The 27,712-nt window shown below is 38.2% G+C and overlaps 2 protein-coding genes across 4 annotated transcripts in view; one reads left to right on the top strand and one right to left on the bottom strand.

The window, feature by feature from the left end:
• On the bottom strand, positions 1-26,123 carry LOC116462232 (uncharacterized). 3 transcript variants are annotated; one of them, XM_032144529.2, is made up of 3 exons: positions 25,631-26,106; positions 10,343-10,421; positions 180-255 (listed from the first exon to the last, which is right to left on the bottom strand). In XM_032144529.2, exons 1-2 carry the CDS (start codon positions 26,099-26,101, stop codon positions 10,347-10,349), a joined length of 546 nt encoding a protein of 181 aa, XP_032000420.1. In that variant the 5' UTR covers positions 26,102-26,106; the 3' UTR covers positions 180-255; positions 10,343-10,346. The 3 variants fall into 3 exon arrangements, with proteins under 3 accessions (XP_032000419.1, XP_032000420.1, XP_032000421.1); XM_032144528.2 differs by lacking the exon at positions 10,343-10,421 and having other exon boundaries at positions 1-255; XM_032144530.2 differs by lacking the exons at positions 180-255; positions 10,343-10,421 and adding an exon at positions 22,783-24,392 and having other exon boundaries at positions 25,631-26,123.
• Positions 26,042-27,712, top strand: part of LOC131382365 (cAMP-specific 3',5'-cyclic phosphodiesterase 4D-like) — a 714,712-nt gene continuing 713,041 nt past the window's right edge. Inside the window, exon 1 of the mRNA XM_058433989.1 lies at positions 26,042-26,113. The gene's annotated coding sequence lies outside the window, so the exon portion shown is untranslated. The remainder of the gene's footprint in view (positions 26,114-27,712) is intronic.

The following is a 27,712-nucleotide window of genomic DNA, read 5'->3' as shown; positions in this document are numbered from 1 at the left end:
CAAAAGTATCATGAAACAATGTTCAACCTATTGCACACAATGTACTTTCATGATTTGTATTCTCTTCTTTTTTATTGAAAATGAATCTGGTTTGTAACCCCTAAACACATAACCTGCAGTTTGTAAAACCCTGATCTAGAGGACCATCCGGTGAGTGCCTCTTGAGTTCTTACGCACTGTCCACATATCATCCGTATCATACATGATGGGTTGTGGCCATCTCAGTTTCATTTTGAGGCATTGCCTCCTCTCATCCTGGCAAAAAAAAAATAGAAAAGGAAAGAAACTTCAGATCAAGAACTAACACATTATTGGAAAACATATAATCTCTCCTTTACCTTATGCTCTTTCCTAATAACTGTTTGTTTTCAATTGTCCAAAAGAAACCACTCTAATAACTTATAACACCATGTATTCGAAATTGAGAAACGATTTTTGAAAGAAAGTAAAGACGTAAATTAATGGGGGGACTAAATTATGCATGGATAGAAAGACTATTTATTATAATGACATCAGTTCTCCCATAAAATCAATGATATTTCAATAAAAGTGTCAACAGTCTTTATCTTATAATGGAGACTCACAATCTTATTCCAAAATTTATATGGAAATGCAAGTAGCCAAGAAGAGCCAATATAGCCCTAAAGTAAAAGAACAGGGAGGAAAAACTTAAAACTATCTGATATCAATACTTACTATAAAGTACAATACTTAGGTGTGGTACTGACACAAAGAAAAATAGTTCACTGCAGTGGTCATATACCTCTTTTGTTAGATGTATTTGTATGTATTTGATATTTTTGATGCTGTTGCAAGTTTTATTGTTTTGTAATTTTCACCCTGTTGCAAGTATCAGAAATACAGTTGATTTTTCTATCCAGCAAACTTGCTAAACTTTGTGGTTGATGGAAACACTTCAGCTGTAGATTCTTTTCAATAACACAATCACATTGTCTAAGAATATTTTTATTTTTACTTATTCTTTTTCAATCCTATGCCTTTTCTTGTTTCTCCCCCCCTTGCTTTATTGCTTTGGCTGAGATTTCCAGTGTCAAATAGAAATGTTGATGGTAAGCATTTTTTTCTCATTCCTGATTTCAGAAGAAAAGTTTGTAGCATTTCAATATTGAGTGATTTTTTTTGTGGTGTTAACAATTTTTTTTTGTAAATACCTTTTATTACATTTAAAGAGTTTTCTTCTGTTTCTAGTTTGCTAAGAGTTTTCTTGTCAGATGTTAAATTTTATCAAATGGTATTTCTGAATCTGTTGATATAATAGAAATTTCTCCCTCATTCTGTTAATCTGGTTAACTATATTAAATTGATATTTTGAATGTTAAACCAACTGTATTAGTCACCAACCTTGTAGTAACTAAACTGAATTTAGTTACACTGTGTTTCATTACTGGATTCAGGTGGTTAACATTTAATTTAAGATTTTGCATTGTCACATGTGAGAGAGTTCTGGCTTGACTTTTCTTTTAATAACTTTGTTGGGTTTTGGTATAAAGGATATGCTGACTTCATAACACAAGTTGGGAGTGGTTCCTATTTTTCTCTTCTCTGTAGAGTTTATGTAAGATTATTGTTAACTCTTCCTTATCTGTTTGGCAGAATTCAACAGTGAATCGTCCATTTCATATAAACAAGTTTACTTGCTTAAGGTTACTCAGAATATAATTTTAATATATCTGAAGGATCTTCATTAATGTCCCTTTTTCATTTCAGATATTGGATATTTGTGCCTTTTGTTATTTCCTCCTTTATCAGTCAGTCTTATAGGGGCTTATCAGTTTTATTAGTCATTTCAAAGAACCATCTGTTGGCTTTTTATTGATATTCTTTATTGTATGTTTTTAAAATTTTCATTGATTTCTATTCTTATCATTTCTTCTTTTTCTTTGGATTTAATTTGCTGTTCTTATATAATTATAATTATATAATTTATTGAAATATATGTTAAGATAATTGATTTTTAGGCTTTCTTCTCATTTAATATTTACATTTAAGACTATACATCTCCCTCAAAGGCTAGATTTAGCTATATTGCACAAATTTTCTACTACAGGATTTTCACTTTTACTCAGTTCAAAATGTTTTCCAATATCTGTTTTGATTTCTTCTTTGAGCTACATGTTCTTTATAAATATATTACTTAATTTCTAAATATATGGGGATTATCCAGTTGTCTTTCTGTTATTGATATCTAGTTTAATTCCACTTTGGTCACTTAAAGAGAATTTGAATTCTGCCATTACTAGGGCTGTGTTCTATATATGTTGAAGTTTTAAAATCATGTTGTTCCCGTTTTCTCTATAACTGATGACTATTTTCCTGCTGATTGGTTTGTTACAAGAGGTGTGTTAAGATGTCTTATGATTTGTGGGATTATCAGTTTTTGTAATTCTGTTCATTTTTGCTTTAAATAATTTAAGCCTCTGTTATTAGGAGCATATACTTTTTAAATTATTATATCTTCCTAGTAAATTCAGCCATGTATTTCCTCCTCTTTATCTATTAATATTTTGTCTTAAAATCTACTTTGTATGGTGTGAACATGGCTACTTCAGCTTTATTTTGGGGTAGTGCCTGCATAGTGACCTCTTTCTATTCTTTCACCTTCAATCTTATATATTTAAGAAATATCTCTTGTAAGAAACATATAGCTTTGTTTAATATAGCCTGGCAAATTTCGTCTTTTGAATAAAATACTTCCTATTTGTGATTTATGTAATTATTATATTTGTGTTTTGTTTAAATATATCATTATTGTTTGCTCTCCATTTGTCTCATCTTTTCTGTTTCTCCTTTTTTTTAAATCTTTTTTACTTTCTTTGTCTTGAGGTTTAGAAAATTTATTATTATTTTCCACTTTTCCTGCTCTATTGACTTCCACCGCTCCCAACTTATACACTTTTGTTTATGTGTTTTCATTTGGCAACAATATAAACCCCCTCAGGACATTATTATCAAAGACATTCAATATCTATTTAGATATACCCACAGAATTAGCCCCCTTTTTGACTCCTTATTTTTTCTGTATCTCAGTTTCCCAGCTGCGATCATTTCTGTCTGCCTGAAGAGTACCTGCAGTGCTTCCTTGAGTACATGAAAGCTGCTGAGGAATCTCTCAGCTTTTATTTTTCGAAAATGTCTTTATTTTAGCTTTGTTTCTGAAATACATTTTCACTTGGTATAGAATTCTAGGTTGAATTTCCTTTCCCTTTAGGCATTTGAAGATGTTTCATTGTTTTCTGCTTCCATTGCCATCCAAAGTCTTCTAAAACTTCCCTAGGTAGGTAGAAATATTTAACTCAAAGGATGAATAAAAATGCATCCACAAACCCATACTTCTTTTTTTAATGGGATTTAAAGTTTATAGATATTTAGTATAAAGTATTTTTAAATCTGCACACTGAATGCAGATGATCAAAGGAATCAAGTATTCGATGATTCAAAATAGAGACCTTTGTTTTATATATAGACTAAGGGTTGGTCCAGGACTATCAAAACAATTCTAGGAAGTATTTTTCTAACTCTTGAAGAGAGAGAGAGGGGGAGCATAAAATGTACATAAACCTAAGTTAAAAGAAATATGTAAAAGTATGTTAAAAATAATGCAAAAAGCATATCTGCATATATCTTGCTTGAACTTGATTTCCACTGATGTGGAGTAGTTCATTCTTTAAGAATCTCATGTCATATTATTTTATATCTTTCTCATTTGTGAAGTCATTCAAGAGATCCTGCCTTGTATGTGTTTTCCAGATAATTTACACTTTTATTTTTACATAGATGTTGATTAGCTGTGTTTCATTGAATATTCTCAGTTTTGGGTATCAGTTTTCAGCAAAACAACTAAATGTGACACCTGAGTATATTGGGTCTATAGTGCATTTGACTTACGACTTATATTTTCACCTAAAAAATATTTTGGATACAATATTAAATTCTTTTAGCATTAATAGAGTGCTTGAAATATGAACTTAGTGCTTTTACTTTTAAAATATTTTAAAATTTTGATATTTAAAAGTTTGATATTTTAAAATATTTTTTTCGGTACTAAAATGCATTACAGTATAATGTGACAATTATGAATATGGATTTTAGATTAAGACAATCCTGGGCTGGAATAGTAGCTCTGTTCCTTACTAGTCGTGTATCCTTGGAAAAACAACTCCAACTTTCTAAGCATTAGTTTCCTTATCTGTAACACAGGGTCCATAATTTCTACCTTACAATGCTGTTTTAAGAATAAATGAAGTGGGAAATGAGTTAGTATCATATTCATATATGGCAGCCATTATTATTATTATTAAATTTCTATAGTATGTTATTGCCCGTTTGTTCATAGAATAATGTATTGGCAAATAAAATTCCAGTAGGAGAATGATTCTTATAAAATAAATTAAAGTAACTTACTTTATTCTTTAGAGTTTACCAAGATAGGTATATTTAGTGAACATGGGAGTCAACAGCTTATAATAAATTCTGTATTCTTAATTTAACAAGCATTTATTGAGTCTCTAACAACAAGCTTAGCAGTGTTTAAAACACCATGGCAGGGCTGGGCATGGTGGCTCATGCCTGTAATCCCTCACTTTGGGAGGCCAAGGTGGGAGGATCACTTGAGGTCAGGAGTTTGAGACCAGTGTGGTCAACATAGCGAAACATCGTCTCTACTAAAAATACAAAAATTATCTGCGCATGGTGGCAAGCACCTATAATCGCAGCTACTTGGGAGGTCGAGGCAGGAGAATTGCTTGGATCAGGGAGGTGGAGGTTGCAGTAAGATCTCGCCACTGCACTCCACTCCAGCCTGGGCGACAGAGCAAGACTGGCTCAAAGAAACAAAACAAAAAAACTACCATGGCAGAAGGAATTTGAAGTATGTGAAAGCTGTTACCGAGGATAATTGCGTCTCCATCACAGGTGTCTGCCTCTCCCTATCTCTGCTGTCAGGGCTGGAACCCACACAGTATCACTTGTCTGGGTTTTCACAGTATTTGCCTTACCACTTAACTCCCATTTATTGTCTCTCTAATCCATCCTTTATACTTTTTCCAGAAATTATCTTTCTAAAACAAAATCATGCCATCATCATTCACACATTCATAGACAGCCGTTGTCTGTGGAAAACCCTTCAGCCTCATTAAGATGTAAGGCCCTCCGTCCTCTTGCCCTTCTAGCTGTATCGCCTCCTGTTTCCTTTCCTGCAGCCTATGCTCCGGCCATAGGACTAACTGCAAATCTCAATTAGTACCGTGTCCTTCCCAGCTGTTATTTTAGCTAGACATGTCTTTCTAGCCATTTCTGGCTTCTGAAAATTGTACTCATTCTTTAAGATTTAAGAGAAACACCATCTTATCTACAGTCTCCCTAGATGTAGAGGATGAATTCGAGTTAGGTTAAAAGCAAGAGGTGGGCGTTGTAGTGTTCTAAGGTAGGGAGACTAGGTATAGAAAGAAATCTTGAGATGCAAACCAAGGACAGAGAAACTTTTGCAGAATGCTATCTCTGTGGGCTTCCTGCCCTGTCTTTCAGCCGGAAGTGGTTCTTCCTTTCTGTGTTCTCTTCCTCTGATGGGCTGCTGAGAATTATTGCACGTAGGAAGCCAGAGAATGTCTCACTGTTCTCCCAGCAGCTGCTGCTTAGGGCTCTCTTACTCTGCTCTTTTTTGATTCCCTGGGCTCCTGCAGAGCCATTTATTGGTTGGACCTTCCCTATACTTTGTCTTCTCCTTAGCTCAAGGCCTGGCCTCTCCTTATCTCTCTTCAGAGTTTGACTTCTGATGGGATCTGTTGTGCTGGAACTAGCTGTGATGTTTCTCTTCTTCCTTCTTCACCTGTGGGTTGGTTCCTCAGCCGTTATACTGGTCCCACTGGCAGCCCTGACCTGATTAATTCCCTTTCATCGTCCTCCATACTCAAAGGTCCTGTCTTGGACCAGGGAGGCTCACTGGGCCAAGTATTCACCATAAATGTTAATAAATGTAACCTAATTTTAAAAGAAGTATCTCCAAAGAGTGTAGCCTTCTAGGAGACTGAGTACAAAAAAAAAGAAAGGGGTGGAGCAGGACAGAGTATGAAAGAAGACTGTGAGAAAATCTCAGGCACAACTGGGAGGGAAAAATGCAGAAGCTGTGGGCATGCAAGGCCAGAAGTGTAGCCAAGAAGCAGAAGGTGAAGTCAAAGGTGGGTGAAGGGAAAGAAAGATGAAATGAGAGAAAAAATCCTAGGAGTCTTAGCATTGGAGGGGGAACTCAGGTGCGAGAAATGATCTAATAATAGTTGAATGGAAGAAAATCAATGTACGATCAATCTTCATTATCACAGATTATGTGTTTGCAAATCCACCTACTTGCTAAAATTTATCTGTAATCCCAAAAGCAATCCTTGCGGCGCTTCTGCAGTCATTTGTGGATGAGCATGAAGCAGTGAGAAATTTAAGCCGTGCCACATGTGTATTTCCAGCTGAGGGTGAACAAGGGATGCTCAGCCATGGTGTTTCAGCCCTCATGCTGTAAGCGAGTGTCCTTTCCATGATACGTTTAATGCTGTGTTTTTGAATTCTTGTGTTTTTTGCTGGTGATGTTGTCATGTGAAATGGCTTCCAAGCATAGTGCTGAAGTGCTGTCCAGTGCTCCTAAGCACAAGAAGGCTGTAATAAGAAGAAATCGGGCCGGGCGCCCTGGTGCATGAGACCAGCCTGGCCAACATGGTGCAACCCTGTCTCTACTAAAAACATAAAAATGAGCTAGGCCTGGTGGTGTGCACCTGTAATCCTAGCTACTTGGGAGGCTGAGGCATGAGGATAGCTTGAACCCGGGAAGCGGAGGTTGCAGTGAACCAAGATCATGCTACTGCACTCCAGCCTGGATGACAGAGCAAGACTGTCTCTAAATAAATAAATAAATAAAATAAAATAAAGGAAAGAGAAAAAAAGAGAAATCTGCATGTTAGATAAACTTTGTTCAGACATGAGTTATAGAGCTGCTGGCAGGGTGTTTAGTGTTAATGAATTAACAATATATATTAAAATAAGCTATCTTTAAATAGAAACACACAAAAAACAAAGTTATGTATTGTTTAGTTGATGAAAATATTGTGACCAGAACTTGCAGAAACCTGATCTTACATTTCCTCTGGGAGCAATGGTTCAGTATTTGCTAATTCAGTGTTCTCAGTGACTTTATAGAACGTAACTGCCACAAATAACAAGAATCAACTCTGTAAACATTTTTGTTGGTCAATGCATATCCATGTTTAGACATTTTGTAGAATTATAGTCAACCCAAGTGAAATGGAACTCCTTTTATTTGACTTGGGAAGATGCTCTATTCTCTTCTGTTTCAAACAAAACTCTAAATAGAATCCTCTTTTGTTTTGGTTTATTTTAGCAGATGTTTACTGGTGTTTACCGGCAAATGTGTTGAGTAAGTTAGGTAAAGTTGACCTAGACACAGTTTTTGCTCCCAAGGAATTCTCAGTTGATCATGGAAGACAGGAGATGTGTGTAATCAACAGTATTGACATTAATTTTTATTCCTGGAACAGGTATCAACTAGAGTCAAAGAAGGTTTTGGCTGGTCCTGAACAACAAGGAACCCAGCCTAGGTACAGAAAATAACCACATTTTGTCCATAGAGTAGGTGTCTACAACATGCTAGTGAAGGTTGACATTATCTCAGAGCTTCGGGGGTTGATAGATGGAAGGGATCCTACAGACCCAGTATGTGACAAGGACCTGAGCATGTTTAGATGTAGAGCTAGAACTGAAAACCAAGCCTCATGGCTGAAACTGAATCCTTTCCCACTAAACCATACAGGCTCTATGCTCTCGAACTAGTTATTGGAGTCCCGGCTTAAAATGAGCTCATGTTCCAGAAATTCCACTTAGGTCAGATGTTTATAAGTCAGTCTGAGGTTGTTCCAGGATGAGCTCCAAGGGGTCTGTTTTGCTGTATATGAATATTTTTATAGAAAGAAGCTCATAAATTTTCATGTGATTCTCAAAGGAGTTCATGATTCCAAAAAGTCTGAGAACTTCTGTGCATATTCTGAGGTTAACTGTGCACCATAAATACTAAATTCTATTTGGGGTGGTGTCTTGACATTGTATTTTGTGCCCCTATCAATCTAGCAGAAGATTTTTTTTTTTTTTTTAAATAAAGAAAATGCTCACTCTTGGCTAGGATGTGGCGAAACAAAACTTCCTATATTGTCAGTGGCAGTATAAATTGGTATGAATTTTCTAAAAAGACATTTTGCACTTTTCGCACCAGATACCAAATTTGTCTTTCAATAATATACTCTAAGAAAGCAATTAGAAAAAGGAAGTAATTAGAAATTATGTATAAAGATATTTATAGCATTTTTGTTCATAATATGAAAACTAGGAATCAAAGTGTCTAAGAATTACAGTTTTAAAATATCACTTAGGCCGGGTGCTTAGGCCGGGTGCAGTGGCTCAAGCCTGTAATCCCAGCACTTTAGAAGGCTGAGGCGGGTGGATCAGCTGAGGTCAGGAGTTTGAGACCAGCGTGGCCAACATGGCAAAACCGTGTCTCTACTAAAAATACAAAAATCAGCTAGGCATAGTGGCGGGTGCCTGTAGTCCCAGCTACTCAGGAGGCTGAGGCAGGAGAATAGCTTCAACATGGGAGGCAGAGGTTGAGCCGAGATTGTGCCACTGCACTCCAGCCTGGGTGACAGGGTGAGACTCCACGTAAAAAAAAAAAAAAAAAAAAAATCACTTAATATTATGAAAAACTGTTTATGACAAGACATGATGTGAAAATAATCATGGCATATATAGCATAATCACACTTTGTTTATGTGTGAACAGAATAACATGTTAACAGAGGTTATCTTTTGGTAATGGGACTAGAGGTGTTTCTTTTCCTTTTTATTTTTCTTTTTGTATTTTTCAAATTGTCTAAATGACTATATATTTTTATAATCAGAAGAATTATTGAAACCATATTTTGCCCCTCTTGAACTATGATTTACTTATGGGAATTCCTATCCTTGTTTCTTAGTTTCTACATTTTAAAATGTCTCGTCATTCATTTTGGCTGAAAGTTAAAATGCAGTCTCAGTTATTTCACATTAATTCAATTATAAGCCCTTCTCTTCCCACAGCACCATTTCATCTTAAACCTTCATACTCAGCCTCCTTTGCAACTCTGGCCTCTCTTGCTTTCCATTCCTTTTTGTTCTTTCTCTGATTAAAAAAAAAATACTAAATTCTGTCTCCTTTTCTTTGACGGCATTAGCCTTTTTTCTCCTCTGCTCAGAATATAATTTTTGCTATTTAGTTTTTTTCAAATATTTACCACTTTTCCCTTTGTTTCTTTATCCTGGTTTCTAATTTTGTAAGGTAGAGGAAGCATTCACGGAATAGTCTCTTCCAAACCTCAGAGCCTCAGCAGTGCTTTTGCATTAATTAAAAAGTTTGTATTCTTTTTGGGATTTCCCAGAGTATTTTCCCATTATATCAGGAACACATGTGTATATGTGCATACATAGGTATGCATGAGAATGAATGTATTCACATGTGTGCATGTATGCATTCATGTTTGTGTGCATGTTTGTGCATATATGTTCAAGTTGGTGTGCACACGTGAGTGAATACATGTTCCAGTTCTTCCAGAACAGGAACTGTGTCCTTTCCTGTATGCCCTACGCAAGTAGACACTGCAATGATGCTGACTGCCTGTTTGCCTGTCTGTGTAGCCACCTTTCAGAGCTTGCCATCTGGATCTCAGACAGTATGCAGAGGAGAGGAATGTTCTAATCCACCCTGGTACCAACAGGCTGGCATCTGTACTTTGAAAGCTTTGATGAAGAAGATGCAAATTGTGTTGGCTGTGTGGGCTTTTCAGCTGCTTCCTGACTGGGCTAGAGACAGGCAGCATAACTTTTAATCTCTCCAAAAGCCTGCCAACTGGCAAAGAGATACATGTATTAGATAAGATGGTGGATCTCGATTTATATATGTATGAATGCAGACTGAATTAAAATGGCACCCTAAGGAAGGAGCCAAGGACCAAATCAGGAGACCCTCTAACTGAGTCAGAAATCAAGGCCAGGATTTATAGGATGAACATTTTTACGTGTACATTAGAATGTTAAGTAGGTATTTGTAACTGAAGTACTATGCTTATTTTATTTCCATAAACCTAAGGTCTGGCTTTGAAGTGGCCCCAGGGTATATCCGTCAGCACTGAGCCTTGTAAATTTGCCTGCTAAATCAAACCTATGATGAAAAGAACCAGGCAAATAACACTGTTTTGCAGTGTGCAAGTCCCCGTGGCTGTATTATAGAGTGCTCAGCTCACCGTTTCACAGTGGAGAAGAATGTACGTTGATATGCTTTCTGGGTTTGAGAGCTCTTCCTTCTTCATCCAGAAGACAGAGCTGGGTAGAGAAAAGGATAACCAGCAAGACAAAGGCTTTATCCCAATGTTCTATGTTTAAAACTCAAAGTCATATGGTGAAAATAGGACTTTATTAAATTTGCCTGATTGGAGATAGGCATGCAAATTGTACAAGATTCCTAAATGTGCCAAAATGCCAAGGAGAGAGTCCTGACGAGCATGGAGAATAGTGAGTAATGCTGATGTCCTAACAGTGCCCCTTGCCTTCATTGACCTTTGGAAATATTGTGAAAAAAGTCGACCTTTTCTATTCTGTCTGTACAGTCTTATAGTGTTTCCTCTCTTTTTCTCCCTCTGGGGAGTTATCCAAAGCCCACTTCACAAGAAACGCTAGCTTTCAGGAATAATCAATCAAGCACACCTTTGAGCAAATGTAAGATTTATGTTCATTCTATTTAGATATTTGATTTTGACTTTGTATCCTTTATTTTGGAACAAAATGAATGTTACCTACATGCAGACAGATGAGGCATTTTATGCTTTTGTTGGGGGAGGATAGGTTTAGGGGAGCTCTGCCATTTGCAACCTGGCTTTAAACGCCACGTGGCATGAAGAAATCAATTAGACAGAAACTCTTCTGGGATTGGGAATCTGGCTTCTCATTTAAAAGAATATCCCTTTTTTTCTAACCATAATAAATTTCAATTTTCAAGTAAAAGCCACTACATCAATTTTAATGTCAAATAAATTTTAAAAAGAAGATGCAGATTGTTGAAAAGATGGTGGAAATGATTACAACCGAAGCTTGGAGCTTACTGAAGTCAATCAGCTTCAACCTGGAGCTTGCTGCGGTTCAGACTGCACTTAGATGGTTTTGCTTTAGTTTCCCCATTTGGGTGTAGCGGAGGCTGTTTTGTTACCTGTTCTTTTTTTGTAGAGAGAACAAAACTGCCTGAGGGACAATACAGTGCACTGGAGAGGGATGAAATAAAGTCTCAAGAGCTGCTGTACTATACCACCTACCTCAAACAGCAGATGTTACAGAACTGCTTTTAAAAAAATGTTGCCTTTCACATGTCATGCTAAAAATATATACCTAAAAAGACCTAAAAAAAAAGAAAACCTTGAAAGAACTAGAGAAGGAGGCTGTAGTTATACAAAAGCTATATGCAAGATCATGGAAGCAAAAAAAAAATGCATAAAGACGTATTAGAGCTTTCTTAAGTTCCAAGGGAGCTTTTGATGATACATTCAAAACATAAATGGGAAAGTCATCAGAGAATTGAATAGTCCCCGGGAGACTGCAGAAGGCTTTGAAATGGATTTAATAACATTGATGGGTCGAATAGGAAGCCCTTATTCCCTTTGACTTATCATCTTTCCTTTTCTTTTTAAAATTCACTTTCAGGAGATAGTTACATGATCAACTCTACCTGGCTGACTCAAATTTGGTTCTCGGTTTGAACTCTAGTTATCTATACATCTTACAGCTGTCCCCTTCAGTTGCTTATCATATGACTTGTCATCCTAACGGGGTTTGAAGCTTACAAAGGTCAAGAAACACATCTTTCATATCTTTGGAATTTCCTCTGTAATTCTGATACCCTGATTGTGTTTGCAGATGGTGTTTAACCAACAAATGTTGCCTGGCTCACTGGATACTTCCAGATTTAAAAAAAGTTAACAGAATGATCTTCAACTCTGCTTCTATTATTAATATTTATGTGCTATATTCTGATAAACCTGTAGAAGACCAGATAAGACAAAAGCAGGAAGAACAAGTTGTAGATACAATAGTGGGCATGTAAAAGGCATTTAATAACGCCTTGACATGAATAATAAACATACAAGTAATAATGATACAACAGCCTGACATTTCCATAGATTCTTGATTCTTCTAAAGGCACTTTCATATAATAAAGGACAGAGGGATAAAGGAAGGAGTAAATATAAATGCAAGGAGTACCAAAGGAATGTAGACATGAAAAAGCAAGGGGACCAAAGCAAGACAAAGAAAATAATAGCCAAGAATAAAGAAATCGAGGGAGAACTTACTAATAGCTTGGAACAGTTGTTGGCTAAAGAGCACACATAGCAGAGTATCAAATAAATATTGACAGTGTTGGTGTTCTTGTAGCGAGTAGAACATCCTATAGACAGAATACTCTAGGGTATTCTATACACAGAGTATTCTGTCTATAGGGTATTCTACCCTGTTTATGTTTTGTCTTGTTTTCTGCTGAGTTATTGGGGAAAGGAGTATCGTGGATTCCCTCACTTTCTTTCTCTTCCATTTTTATTCATTAGGGTTAATATTGATACTAGTATGGCTATCTTTACTCCAGACAGTCAATCCACATCATCAAAAAGATATGGATGTGTGAGTGATACTCAACTTCAGTAGCTTAGTTCAGTGATTTCACAAAAGCTCAGTTAGGCTTGCTGCAGAGAGCATAAGTGAATTTTGCCCTTGTTGTAAGGTTCTAAAAATTTCCTAACCTTAGGAGGCAGGTCTAAAATTAAAGTCTATAATGCTGAATATAGTAACTTATTATAAAGAAATTCTAAGAAAATAAGACATATCAACTATGTTATAGAACTGATATTAAATCTAGACCTGAAAAAAATACAGATAGAAAAGTTCTGCCTGTCATGTGCTAGAGGCTACAAGAGATCCCCAAAACACTTTTATTACTGCTTTGAAGGGATGAGCTCCCTCCAAAAGCATGGATCAACTATTTTAGAGATTTAGAGATTGACACTGCTGTTTTGGCAGTAATTCTACCTTCACACTTTGAGTTTTGGATCAGCACAGAAAACTCTCTCCTTTGTCAGATTGAAAACCTGTAGCTCTGGTATCGTAGTGGCTGTAGTGACTGGTTGAATGATTTAATCTATTTCAGCCTCAGTTGCCTCAACTGTTAGAGGAGTTAATTATATCAGTCCTGCCTTATAATCATAGCAATAATTCCCATTTCCAAATGCCTGCCATGGGTCAGGTTCTTGCTATGTCTTTGGCACATATTATCTTTAAGTCTCTCATCAACTCTGCAAGGAAGGAACAATTGTCATTCACAGTTTACAGCTGAGAAAGCTGAGGCTCAGATTATTTCAGTAAGCTGCCTGAGGTCATGCAGCTAGGTGGCAAAGCCAGGATATAAACTTCATATGTATGTTCACAAAGTCCCTGCTTAGTCCTCCGTGGGATTTTGAGAGTTATTTAAAATGACATGTGTGAAAGTGTTTTGAAAATAGCAAAGTTCCTTGTAAATGCATGTTATTATTATCATACTGATGAATATAAATTACTTAACATCTATTTACCAGGTTCCTTATAGATATTTAGCACTGAGTCAGATTTCATTTTGGACAATCTATGGAATTAGTTCTTTCTCTAATGTAGTATTGCATAAGATGCATTATAAATAAATCTTAAATATTTTCAAGTGGAAATTTCTTCCATCTGTGGGACCAGGTTCTTCCTTCTTCTCCTTCTTCTTCTTTCTTCTTCTTCTTTTTAATTTTTTTTGAGACTGGGTCTCTGTCACCCAGTCTAGGATGCAGTGGCACAATCATAGATGGCTCACTGCAGCCTCGACCTTCTGGGTTCAAGTGATCCTCCCTCCTCAGCCTCTCCAGTAGCTGGGACCACAGGTGTGGCCACCACACCCAGCTAATTTTTTTATTTTTCTAGAGATGGGGTCTCACTATGTTTCCTAGGCTAATCTCAAACTCCTGGGCTCAAGTTATCCTGTTTCAGTCTCCCAAAATTCTGGGATTAGAGGCATGAGCCACCACACCCAGCCTGGGTTTTAGTTTCTTTTCAATCATATTTGGAGAAAAAAAGAAAAGAAGCAAATTTGCTAATCAAAATTGAGTGAATGTTTCAAGAAACAAAACCAATTAAATGTAGTCCAACCTTGAGAATCAGCAAGTAAAAACCTCTGAAGCCAAGAGGGCTCACAGGAAAACTGAAGGAGAAGAGAGAAATAGACCATAAGGATTTTCAAACCTCTGCTTCAAATTCTTGTATTTACAAATGGTCTTGGCCAGCAGTGTAACTCTCCCTGTCTGGCTCTTTGTTGTTTATTTTTTGGAGTCTTTAATGACCAATCGGGTTGCTGAAATTTACTTGAAGAGTTTATTCTTGATTCTGAGGTATAAGATTTTCTGTGTGAAGATGGCTGGGAATCCACAGAACTCTCTTAAAATAAGCACCAAGTTTTGGAAAGAATTTTCTCTTGTGGAAAACATCCATTTCCAAAGAGAGCCACCAGCATGAGATTGCTTTTTGTTTTTCTTTTTAACCACCCCCAACCCAAGGAGAAAGCTGAGGGGAGTCAGTCTGTGAAGCAGCCAGGAATCAACTTTCATGACAGATTTAACATTCAAGGCAGACTTTTCCCTTGGTCTTTTGGAAGAACTGCTGAAATCTCAATGAAAGTTCATGAAATTCTGTAGAGGAATCAGCTGAGTCTAGAAATAAGCTGTTCCTTCTTGTTTCCTCTGTTTCCTTATATATAAAGAGTGGGTAAAAAGAAGCCCCTTGGAAAGTCATTGTGAGATTAAATGGCATAATGCACGCACATCTCCTGGCACAAACTAATCACCACTGTTGTGTTCTAAGCCAGTTTCCTAAATATGCTGATCCAGTTGTTTTTTTAAGTCTCAGTGTGAACTATTTATTCTGTTTGGCCCATGTAGATCTCTAAAGAGTTCACAAAAATGCTTTCAAATTGAGAAAATATGGAGGAAGCTGCTTTTCTAGGCTTCATCAAGGATCTGCGTTGGGTGGAATAGAATCTTTGTTTAGGTTTGGTAAGGGTTTCATGATGCAGGGTTTTATAGAGAGGGAGCTAATGCCATTGGGTGGCTGATCACCTAGGTGGAATGAATGTGGGGCCACTCATCCGTGCATTTTTCTGCAGGTGAGATGGGATAGGGTAGCCCTCATACAGTTCTTCTGTCAGAGATCTTGGTCACATTTGAGTCTCTGCTGGGCTAAGGCAGAAGCCCTTATAGGAGGGTAGGACCACTACCTGGCCAGGCTTGGTTTTCCTTAGCTCAGAGTCTGGAATTGGCTAAATTGGAAGAGACAAGATTAAAAAAAAAACACAAGCCGACTATACAAGTGATATTGTAAAGAAAAAGCTAGATACCATAAGAGCTGGATACCAGCCCAGTGTTGCTGTTTGGATTTGATCATATTCTTTCTTGAGTACATGAGCAAGAGGGCAGCCTAACATTGTCCCTGAAGCCCTCTGCCCACAGCCAGTCAGATCCATGTCCAACCTTAGCAGCTTAGCAGCTAGCATGCTGGCTATCCATGTGGCCCAGACCCCATTTGCACAAGTTCTGGGACTGGGGTGAGGGTATTCTTGTTGTAACGCCTTTTTAACACAATTCTGGCATTTTGGGAGACAGAGTCAATGTTTGAAGCTCTGGGGACTCAACTTGTGCTCTGCTTCACCTTTGGCCAGGGTCCTCTAGTGGAATGGGCTCTGCCCAGGGAGTCAGTGGACTGCTGTTTGCTGGTTGATTTTAGACAAGTTACTTTATGTTTGTGGGCCTCATTTTCCTCTGAGCAAAGACATCTCTAACCTGAGTCACAGCACAATCTTTGTGGTCTAACTCTGTCTGGGGCATGGAAAATGTGTGTGTGTGTGTGTGTGTGTGTGTATGTGTGTGTGTGTGTGTGTGTGAGAGAGAGAGATTTCTCCTCTCCAGTCACTGGTTCTAGGGATGTTCCTCCAAACTGTTCTTGCCTTCTTTCTGTTATCCAAACTTTTCTGTGCAGAAGAACAAGATTTAAGTTTGAATGGATCATTGTTTCTTTTCAGATAAACAACTGCTGATAGTCAGAGGATTACCTATTTCTGATACAGACAACCAAGGAGAAGTTTATGGCTTTCTATTCTTTAGACTTAACCAGTGTTCCTTCTTGGAACATATGTTATGGAACTTGACTAATCGCCCTGGCAATACGTTGCCAAAATTTTCTTGGCAATAGATCAAAGTCTTTAATATACCAGCACATCAGCTTTGCAGAGCTCAGACAATGAGAAAACAGGTAGGGGTGGGAGAAAGCACTTGCAATTAATTTTGGAGTCAGACTTTGATAGAAAAGTAGAAAGAGGATAGGACTAATTGATTTCTGAAAGAATTACAAGTGGCTGGCGTGCCCCATGCCTCACACTGTAATCCAAATACTTTGGGAGGCCAAGGTGGGAGGGTCTCATGAGGCCAGGGGTTTGAGATCAGCCTGGGCAACATAGTGAGACCCTGTCTCTACAAAAAATAAAAAAAAAATTAGCCAGGCTTAGTGGCATGTGCCTGTGGTCCCAGCTGCTTGGGAGGTTGAGGTGGGAGGATCACTTGAGACTGGGAGGTTGAGGCTGCAGTGAACCGTGTTCACATCACTGCACTCCAGCCTGGACAACAGGGCAAGATCCTGCCTCAAAAAAAAAAAAAAGAAAGAAAGAAAGAAAAAAAAAGAATTGCAAGCAGCCAATACATAAGAAAAGATGCCTAACACCTAACCCCCCTAATTAGCACTGTGATTATAAAGATAACAATGCTATCATTTCCCCACATCATTTTGGCAGAAATGTGAATGGATGGTTAAACTTGGTGTGTCTGTGAGTTTGAAGAAATGGGTGTGCTCATACAACTACCTGATACAACCTTTTGGAGGGCAGGTGGCTGATACATACTGAAATGTGAAATGTGTAATCTTCTTGCCCAGAAATTCTGGGTCTAGGACTTATCCTAAGAAGACAACTATATAAATGTAAAAATACTTTTATGTAGTATGTTTGAAAAAGCATATTCATGGGGAAAATGAGAAATAACTTCAATGTTTATCAATAGAGAACTGGTATAGTAAATTATGATAAATACCTACTGTGAAATCCTGCATAGTCAATAGAAATGATGGTGTAAAGCTTCATATATTAATGTGAAAAATTATTTAATGGTACAAAACAGGTTATGAAACGCAACAATCACATTTCTATACAGTTATATTACTAGAAATATGGGAAGTTGTTCATTTAAATCTCAACAGTTAGAATTTCAGGCTACCTTTACTTCCTTTGCTATTTAACTGTTTCCTCTCCCACTTATCAACTCTATGTCCTTAGGGAAACTTATTTAACCTTTCTCACTCTTGGTGAAAATGGAGATAATACCAAACTCTTAGAGGTTATTGTGAGAATCAAGCAATAAAATACATGACAAGCACCTAGTAAAAAATGTATTTTGATTTTTTTTGTCATACACAGTTTCCTTTTTTCTTTCATTATAGAAGTACAAACAGCTGTGTCCCTATGCCTACATTTCAGAGAGAAAGCTAAGTGGGCTTTTGAATAAATTCCACTTATTTTAATGCAGGGAAAGCTCTAGTTCCAAATATGTGGAACAGTATTTTCCTAAGGCTGCAGTGTGTCAGAAAAAGGCCATATTGGGTCATTGTTTTCTGAAGCCAAGAGAGGAGATTGAGAGACGGATGCTGATGGGCAGCCTAAAATAATATTTCATTCTTGTCATCCTTAGGCAGTTTAAGACCAAGTAATGTTGGATAGAGCTACAGTTTCCCTCTCAGTTTGGAAGAACAAAGCTTTTGTTATTTATGTTCTTAAACAACAGCGCTTTGTCCTATACTCAGGAGCATGCAAAGCAAACAGAAGATTTCCCGAAGGGTCATCCCATTTATGGTGAGGAGTCAGTCCAAGAGGTAAGTAGACATACTCAGCTGCAACCATCTGCAGAGGGCCCACATTGGCAGCAAAAGGAAATAGCCAAGACTCACAGGAGCACAACAGCCAGTCAGGTTTGGGATTCACTTCTCCGATATTGTGCCAAAGTTGGTGGACTCAGCCATTCTGAAACTCACTGTTCACTTGGGGCCTGCTTTGCACTACAAAACAAATAGCCCTGTTTTGCTTTCCATGTCTGAGGCAGAAAAATAAAAATGGCAATATTTTGAGTGTTTTTACATTGGGCATTTCTGGTCCATAGATAATTATTTCAGATACCCCTGTGTAATCTTTTCAGAGCTGTTGAAAACTGTGGAATAGGGGATAATTAGGGCTCAAGAGATTTCATTAATGCTTAAAGGATCATTAGAAGAACACGTACTGTATCCCACTTCTTATTTCTCTTCCTGCACTAAAACAACTCCTGGCTTGCTACCATACTTCCGCACCCATGTGCAATTTTCACTTAGCAAAAGGTCAAGTCTAAGTAGAATCTATGAAGTTGTGATTGATTCTGATTGGTAATAATACTAGCTAGCAAGCATTGAAAACTTGTGCCAGGGTTTCTGTTAAGTAGTCTGCATGCACTATCTCAGTGTTTCTCAAGGAGTGGTCCATAGATCACTGGCTTCATAAACATTGACGGGTGGTGGTGGGCGTGGGCAATGAAAAGGCAGATTCCTAGATTCTACTCTAGATCCATGAGATCGGCATCCTGTAGTGGGAGCCAGGGATCTACCATTTTAGAAGGTGCCTTGGGTCATCATCCTTATGCACATGACGTTCGAGAGCCACTGTGTTATTTCCTAGTGCAAGTGTGACTCAATGTAATCTGCTTTCTTTCCACTCATCTGATTTCTGTGTGTAAATTCTCATGACAAAAGTTAGACAAAGTACCATGGACTGAAGTTAGATATAGAGCAACTCATGTCTCTTTTAGTTGCTGGTGATTACAAATGTATCTCCATGGCCAAATTGCTTTTGAGGCACTACGTGTGATATTTATCTCTATTGTGGGAGGGTGAAAGAAGTGAGAACTCTTTCCTTGCTTAGTGGTGGCCTGTGCTCTGGAAGTAGAGACGAAGACACAGGAGTCATGGAGGTGGGACTTACAGGTGTTGTACAGGTTGTATAATCATGATGGTGACCCTGCATGGAGAAGGGAAAGCTTGGCCTTTTCCTTGGCCCAGGGCTATGCAAATAGGGGTGGCACATTTCTGAGAGGGGAAGGTAGCTGATATGCAAGTATGATTCCCTAGGGCTCAGAAAGACCTGCCTGCCTTCTGTCTTTGTTGTTATGCTTCATGAGGCCTGAAATATTCACTGGTGTCATTTCTCTGGTTCTCAGCTTTAGCTCTAGAAAGCCCCTATTGAAATGACATGCCACTTGGAAGATAGCAGGACCGTCTACTTATATTTTCACAGACTGCTTTAATCTGCTGCTCTGGGGATGGCACACAAAAAGACTTAGTTGATGGGAGGGAGGTTAGGCCCCTTTGTGGGCCACAAAGAAGAATCTGGGGAGCCCAGGAAGACTATTCTGGGGGGAGAAGTGAGGAGGAAAGGCTCTAAAGACAAACTGGACCTATATCACAGTTCCGAGGGCTGTCCTCCACAATACATTGTTTTCCTGAAATTCTCCAGCCCCTTCCACTATTTTCCTCTCAGTGAATGTCCAGTGCTGAATAACTGCCCCCTTAGTCACAGGACTGGACTGCAGCAGTGCTGCAGGTGCTGAGGCTCAGTGGCACAAGTGGCTCTGGGAGGGAATCTTGATGTTGGATTCTGTAACTGCACCAGCAGAGGGGGAAGAGGGAGATAATTACCCACCACTGAGTCTGAGATCCCCCTACCCCCAGTGCATTCTTCTGCCAAGAGCAGGATCGTTAGAATAAGTGAGACTTAGCTTAGCTCATTCAACTCCTTGCCAGGCCCCATGCAAAGCTTTCAAACTTTCAAATATACAATCATTTCTAGAGACTATGTTGGGATCCCCTGCGTTTCTTTATCCATTTGTTGAGAAGGACCAGAGATGATGCCTAACTTTAGCCAAGAGTTTGTTTGTGGGTCCAATAAGCCTCACATTTGATTTTATTGGAATTTTAATCTTGCCGAAAGTACCCTATGTGTCAATTTTAAAGCATTTTTTTTGTTAAACTGAAAACATCCCTCAATTTTTCCAATGTTCATTTGTCCTCTAGTGCTAGTTTATGTGGTAAGTGGTACTGGTTCATTAATTTACTCAGCAGGGACTAACCACCTTTCACGGAGAGGGGGTGGCAAGGAAGGGGTTTCCAGTGAAGGAACTCATTTTTCTTGGTCTTCATGGTGGGTGCTGGGGAAGGGTGTGCAGTTAGAGGGGCTGCATTTGCAGAAACATGGCTCTGTGTGTGAGCCTGGGTTCTGAGGAATAGGAAGCAGGTAGGTGCGGCGGGTGGGTATTCATGTGACAGTGGAGGAAGATAAGGATGAAGATCACGCATGAGTAGTAAATGAATGAATGAATGATTGTGTATAGAAGTCCATACTCCTTCTCTGGGCTGGCTATTCCTTCACCAAACAGACTCTGTTCTTTCTTCTGCTGCTTCTTAGTGAGCACATCTAAGTCTCAGTTGATATTCTCTTGCTCTGAGAAATTTCTCATCAATGGGAGGAGAAAATATAATTAGCTTCGACATAGCTCATATTTAAGCTGAGAATGCAGCATGAATTCCAGACATAGTTCATGTATTTTGGATAATCAGCATAGCTATTCATGATTGGTAACCCTCTTTTTTCTCCTCCTTCAAATCGTTTTTGGTTAGGTTACCATGACTGAAGATTAATGACTTCCATTATTTTTCTCCCCTCATGCAGGAATGTTTAAACTAGTCTAAACTTTGTACCAACTATCATATGAATCATGTCTGCTACTGTTACCCCTTGTGTGTCATGTTCTGGGTTAGTGTCCTTGCATGACACAGCAAAATGCAGGGCAGGGTTAAAAGTCTCAGATGAGAACCAGGCAAAAAACTGATGATTAATAGTGACCAACACACTTCACTGTGCTGTTATCTTAGAGGCCTTAAGGCAAAATCTTACTTATAAATATCAGTTGAAATGCAATATGTGATGTTAGTAGACGCATTTCACCACATCTGGCGGTTCATTAATTCACCTTCATTTTCTTTTTCTTTTCTTCTTTTTGTTTAATCTTTTTTTTTATACTTTAAATACTAGGGTACATGTGCACAATGTGCAGATTTGTTACGTAGGCATACATGTGCCATGTTGGTTTGCTGCACCCATGAACTCATCATTTATATTAGGTATTTCTCCTAATGCTATCCCTCCCTCAGCCCCCTACTCACTGACAGGCCCTCGTGTGTGATGTTCCCTGTCCTGTGTCCAAGTGTTCTCATTGTTCAGTTCCCACCTATGAGTGAGAACATGCGGTGTTTGGTTTTCTGTCCTTGTGATAGTTTGCTGAGAATGATGGTTTCCAGCTTCATCCATCTCCCTGCAAAGGACATGATCTCATCCTTTTTTATGGCTGCCTAGTATTCCGTGGAATTCACCTTCATTTTCAATATTGTGTATGTTTATTGCAGTGAGCTTAATCCTAATAAAAACAACAATTTCATTTCTATTTATTTATGTTTTTTCAATTTTTTCTTTGAGACAGGATCTCACTCTGTCACTGAGGCTGGAGTGCAATGGCACAACCATAGCTCACTGCAGCCTCCAACTCCTGGACTTAAGTGATCCTCCCACCTTGGCCTCCCAAGTAGCTGGGACTACAGGTGTGTGCTACCATGCCCAGCTATTTATTTATTTATTTCTCTTTTTTTGCAGAGATGGGGTCTTGCTGTGTTGCCCAGGGTGGTCTCAAACTCCTAGATTCAAGTGATCCTCCTGCCTTGGCCTTCTAAAGGGCTAGGATTACTAAAGGGGCGAGCTACCATTTCTAGCTGACAGTTTTAATAAGCAGTCACCATATAATAGGCTCAGTTCTAAGCATGTATTTGCCTATTTAATCTTCACACCAGCCTAGGAGGTAGCCTTTTATATGGGAGGAAACTGAGGCCTAATGCTGTTAAGTAGCTTGCTCAGGGTCCAACAATTAAGAGTCAGAGCTGGGATATGAACCCAGGTGGCCTGACTCCAGAGTTTCTACCAACAACCATGTTATACTGCTTTACATGTTTAAAGCAAAGATGTGGTTTTAGCATCAAATATTAAGAATGCACTCCCCTCATTTTTCTTATTAAATGTAATTGCCAGTTTTTATATATGTCATGGTCCTAATGCTTTTGAGAAACTCAGACAAAGAGCAAGACCACAGATAAATGGATCCTTCTGTTCAGGTCTCATTACCTAGAAGAGTTTTGACTACAATATACCAAAGGTTGATGGTTTATGCCAATTTTAAGGGTAATATATTTTAGAATTTTGTCACATGCATTATTAGTATGATTTCATATTCATGGCCTTAGGAAGATTGATTTAAACAGTAACAACAACAACAACAAAATAGAACAAAAAATTTCCCCCGTGTGCCAGGAGCAGATTTTAATTTGAGGTCCATTTGTCCAGATAAAGTGTTCTGTTGTCTGAACCAAGAATATGAGCTTTATCTTTATAGTGACCACAGACTCCCATCTCTAGTATCATGATTTTTAATTTGAATTAAAGCATTTTTTTTTTGCTTTGTTAAGATGAGGCAGGCCTTCTTGCTGACATTTTAAAAAGCAACTATTTTTCTTTCGGTTTACACTATGAGGCACTGGTTCCAACTGTCAGCATTGAAACTGTCAGCAGTTCCCTACCAGGAAACTGGTTCCAAGGTCTAGGGTTTCCTTAGGTAGAGGCTGGCACTGTGAAAATAATGGGGCTCTTTATCCCTGTCACCTGGAATGGAATGGAGTTAATACCCTGCCAGTCTTAGTTGATTTGACATACTAACAGGATGGGTCTGAGCGTTTTCTATAGTTTACTCATGAGTGACTTTCTTTGGCTTCCGTAAACCGCAAGGCCAGACAAATTAGCTTATGGACCTAGCAATCATTCTTGGCCCAGATTTTGAGACACTTTTCAGTCAACCATAGTTGCTCTAATACCTGAGATTTGCTGACAGTGCTTGGTTCAGAAAAAGGTTCACTTTCCTGAGCAATTTTTCTTTTATTGGGATCATCTTAATTCTTGTTTGCGGGGTTGAGATGAAGGAAATATGAGCAAGGACTGCACTCAGCTATTTGGGTGACCCTTGTGTACCATGAGCTTCTTAGATAGGGCCTGATGTGATCACCAGAAAACATTAATTGATCGTGATGACAGGAGATAGTCTCTCTAGCCAGAACCTGCTAATACAAGTCCTGAGGAATTGAGAATGATACCTGAAGGAAGCAGACTGACATAGTGCATTAGTAATTTTAGGCAAAAGAAGATAATGGTACTAGTATGTATATTTTTTAGTTTCCTTTTCCATTGCTTTGTTTTGCATAGGCTGAAGAAAATAAGTGTAAACAGCATATTGTGGTGGCTCAGGGTGGATAATAATGGGACATCACTTCCTTTGTTTCAGTGTGAGGTTGCCCCTGCTATGTGACAGCTCCAAGGACTAAATATTTCAATCCCCAGAAAAATGTCGAGTCCCAGTAACATGTTTCAAGTTACCATGATTATTATGATTATAGGAGGGGAAGGCAGTGCTGGTCTTTTAGAAAGTTCTCATCATGAATGTGTTCTGGAGTGAACATCGCTTACTAACAGATGAGCAGCTTGAAGTTGAGTCAAACAAAACTTTTAGTGTTTGTAAGGGTCAGGGAGCCAGGGCACAGTCTGTAACTCAGTTGTATGTTGACACAGAGAATGTATAAAAGCTGTGAAAGCTTCCACTCAAATGACTGTGGATGGTTGCTGGAGATTGTCTTGGACAGTAAGAGTTTTCCTCAGAGCTGTAGGAGGTGAAGTCTTCCTATGGGAAATTTCTGGACAAGAATACAAATGAAATGACTTGCATGCCTCAGTTTAGAGTATTATTGGCCTTGTCTGTCAACAAATGGAGATTTGAACATGGGAGTTCAAGGGGATTTTAATGAAATTTTATTAAGGAGATGAGAAGCAGGGAGTCTGTGTTGAAAATTCAATGAAGGGCTTGTTTTCCATCTCAGCCTGGATAATCTATGTTATCTCTGAGTAAAGGGGGTAACAATTCTAACAACCTGGCTTCCTTAGAAGTTTCCATTCTCACATAGTCACCGAAGGCAGCAGCACTGTCAAATAAACAAAGGTTTAATTAAATAAAAACTATTTAAACAGAGCAGAAATATTCTTCCCTGGCTAGGCACAGATTGGACAATTCAAAGAACACACCCTGGGGGGAAATTGCCAATGGATTACTTTTTCTGTTTTCTGTCTATTGCAATGTTTTTCTTTCTGGTGTCAAATCTCAAGTTGAATTCAGTCAATTATCTACAGCCAACAAAAAGTGCATAAATGTCTCTTCTGTTACTGTTTATATTTCACCACTAAACAAAGCAAAATTTTCTTCTCAGCTTCTTGCCTTAGGAGCCGATAAGTCCAAGAAAACAAATAAAATATTATGTATATTCTATTGTCACTATGAAAGCATAAGGACTGATTTAGTTATGTACACGTTTATTGCCAAAGTTTTTTTTGTTGCTAATGTTACACTTGCTACAAAATGTATTAAAGAAACAGACAATTTGCTGAGGATTTGGAAGGATTTGTCATTGGGTTAAGTACATTAAGTATCTAAGGGGTGTGGTGTTCCGGTTATGTGTATATCAGTTTCACATATTTTTTTTGCTTTCTTATTTTAGTTGCCTCTATAATAATTTTGACTTTAAAATGTTTTCCACAGATCCTTTAATAACTACAAATGTAGAAGTATGGTGTAACAAGTAATTGGTATGACTAATACTAAAATGTAATGGGAAATAAGGATACTATTTCAAAGAAAACAAGAAAAACCTGGGGCAGGGGAGCATTATTGATTCTCTCTTAGGATTCCTAAGATTCTCTGTCCCAACCCTTCTACCACGGAACATTCTTATGTGGTCTAAGTGTCAAAGGCCAGAGGAACTGGGCAGTAACTTATCTTCTCAGTTTTCTCTCTGAACATAGGTATTTTCTTTAAGATACGAAAAACTTTTAATTGTGCTCCTGAAACCCATCCCTGTCCTGTCTCAGCCCCGTTGACTCTTCTTTCTGTGGGTGGGTGAAAAGCCTACCCATCTGAAAAGGTAGCTCTGGAACTCTTCTGGAAAATCCTCTATTTTCCTCCACAAATGATCCTTTTAGTTTCAAGTTTATTTCAGGTACATTAATTCTCCCCCTCCTCAGACTTCCTAACAAATGATCCTGCACACGATTAGAATAGGAAAATGTAAAATAAAATCGAAGCATATCTAGTTGCCTCAGCGACTTTATGCTTATCATTTTCAGTCTGCATTATTCTACTAAAAATAAAAAGAAAGATGAAAATTACCTCAGGCGTTTGCTGCCGTGCCTGCCTTTTGGTTTCTGGGACGGCTCGGGGTCCTGTAGCACCGGCACAGCTGGGATTGCCAAGCCGGGAATAGACCTTGCTCCAGGTGTAGCTGCGTTTTCCCCAGATCACCTGTCCTTTTCCCCTCCGACAAGGAAGCTGTGATTTTTCTCTGGCCTTTAGAGGCAAAGGGATTCCAGATAAGTAGATTAATGTGTAGAATATCTCATCTGTGTTGTTCCAGTGCAGCCCTTTCAGCTTTCCAGAGCCAGTTAGACTTGTTATGAGGAGCTGAGTGATTGGCTGGCTCTGGAGCTCAGTTTCATAGATTATAGCCCGGCGTACGAGAAGCACGAGTCCTATAGTTGGCGTACCCAGAGGCCTGCCAGTTCCTGCCTTAATGCATATGTAGTCGTAATTGAGTTCTGACACGGCCTTGGATGTTTCTGTCCTAAATAGCTGACATTGCATCTTCAAGACTGTGTGAGTAATCCTGATTTTTTTTTTTTTTTAAGCTCAGTAAATTAATTACATGCCCTGGGAGGGAGTGATTGTAAGTAGAAAATACTGAACTAGCAGATGATTCGTTTTTAAGGTGCTATACTATGTGTATCAAGTTCAAGACGATGAATCTTAAAGCTTCTAAGAACTGGCAGGGTTATTCCAGCTTTGTGCCATGAATCACAGTCAAGCTGCATTTTGAAGGAGGCTGTTTGATGCATTTGCTAGCTCTGTTTGTTTTATGGGGTCAGTAAAGTGGCAGAGGTCCAACAGGAGCAGGTTAAAGCAGGATGCTGGGATCAAAGCTTAGAGAGCACTTGAGTCAGGCAAGTTTTAAGGTTTCCCACCCCCAGCATCTCAGTCCAAAACTGAGAGCAAGCAGCAAATATTATAATAAATGCTTTGGGGACAGGGATACACAGCAGAGAGGGCACAGTAACAAGAGAAATGTAAAATGATGGCAGCAATACTTTTGTTCACTGTAATCTGCAGCCAATTGAAGACATACACTATGAATAACTAAAACATTTTTATATGACCAAAAATGCTCTTCAGTGGTTCTGTTTATGTGGTAGAGGGCTGAATGAAAAACCATGAGCTTGTTGTAAAAACTTATAAAAAGTTCATTAAACACATATAGACACAACTATAACAGAAGAAAGTATGTGGATTGGAATTTGTGATGGGAGCAGATCAAATTAAGCCAGGGAAGCCATTGTTAGGTTTGTATGATTGCTGGGGGGTAACTTCTGTTGCTGACAAGGTTTAGGTTAAAGCTGGAGCAGATCGAAGTGAAAAACCAGAAAACATCAGCATTTCATTACCTTCTATAGCATACACTGCAGGGTAGAATTAATACTGAATATAGATTGGTAAATGTGAGCAGTTTACTTTTTGCTTTTAAATCATTACTGATTTCTCCTAGCCTATCATAAAAAATAATAGGGCTTTTGCCTATGAAATTAGTGCTTAGAAATATTTTTCTTCCTCCCAAATAATTTTTATACTTTTTCTCGATACAGCACAAAGCTAGGTCTTTAAAAAAATGGGGTTGCTTTTCAAGTTGCTTTTTGTCTAATTTTTCCTCTTTAGACCTGCAGATACAAATGTATATATTTGTGCTATGTATAACTCTCAAGCATAAATCATTTGAACAGTTTTTAAAATCACAGGCTCCTGTGGCAAATATAAACTTTTAATAGCTATAGTTAGCAATTACTTGCCAATTCCTATAAAAATAACATTAGTGGTTTATTTTTGATTGCACCTAAACAACTGGCATGATTTAGCCAGTAGGAGAGAGATGTTAGTTGTGGTTTGCATAATGTCGTGTTTAGAACACACTGGAAATGCGAAGTTTTGTTGTTAAAAATATGTTTGCTTTCTGAAATATTACCCCCTTTCAGATCACACCAATGATTGAAGTTTGTAGAAAGAAAGAAAAGTAGCCAACATAGACTCCTTTTCTGTATCAACCAAATATATGCAAAATACATAGATTTAAAAAAATGTAATTTTAATACATTCCCTTAGAAACACATTTACTTCATGAAGAAACAGTATAATGAGTTCATTTATTGA

Source organism: Hylobates moloch, unplaced genomic scaffold (assembly GCF_009828535.3).
Source record: "Hylobates moloch isolate HMO894 unplaced genomic scaffold, HMol_V3 SCAFFOLD_23, whole genome shotgun sequence".
In the NCBI taxonomy this organism is placed as follows: domain Eukaryota; kingdom Metazoa; phylum Chordata; class Mammalia; order Primates; family Hylobatidae; genus Hylobates; species Hylobates moloch.
Note: the sequence above shows the minus strand (reverse complement) of the source record. Positions and strands in the feature narration are given on the sequence as shown.

Bases quoted from the DNA above. Each gene is read 5' to 3' on its own strand.
- LOC116462232 (XM_032144528.2), bottom strand. From the start codon at position 26,101: ATGCAATGTCAGCTATTTAGGACAGAAACATCCAAGGCCGTGTCAGAA. The intron at 256-25,630 runs GTAATTTTCATC...TTTTTTTGCCAG, and splicing joins CACGGCAGCAAACGCCTGAG to GATGAGAGGAGGCAATGCCT.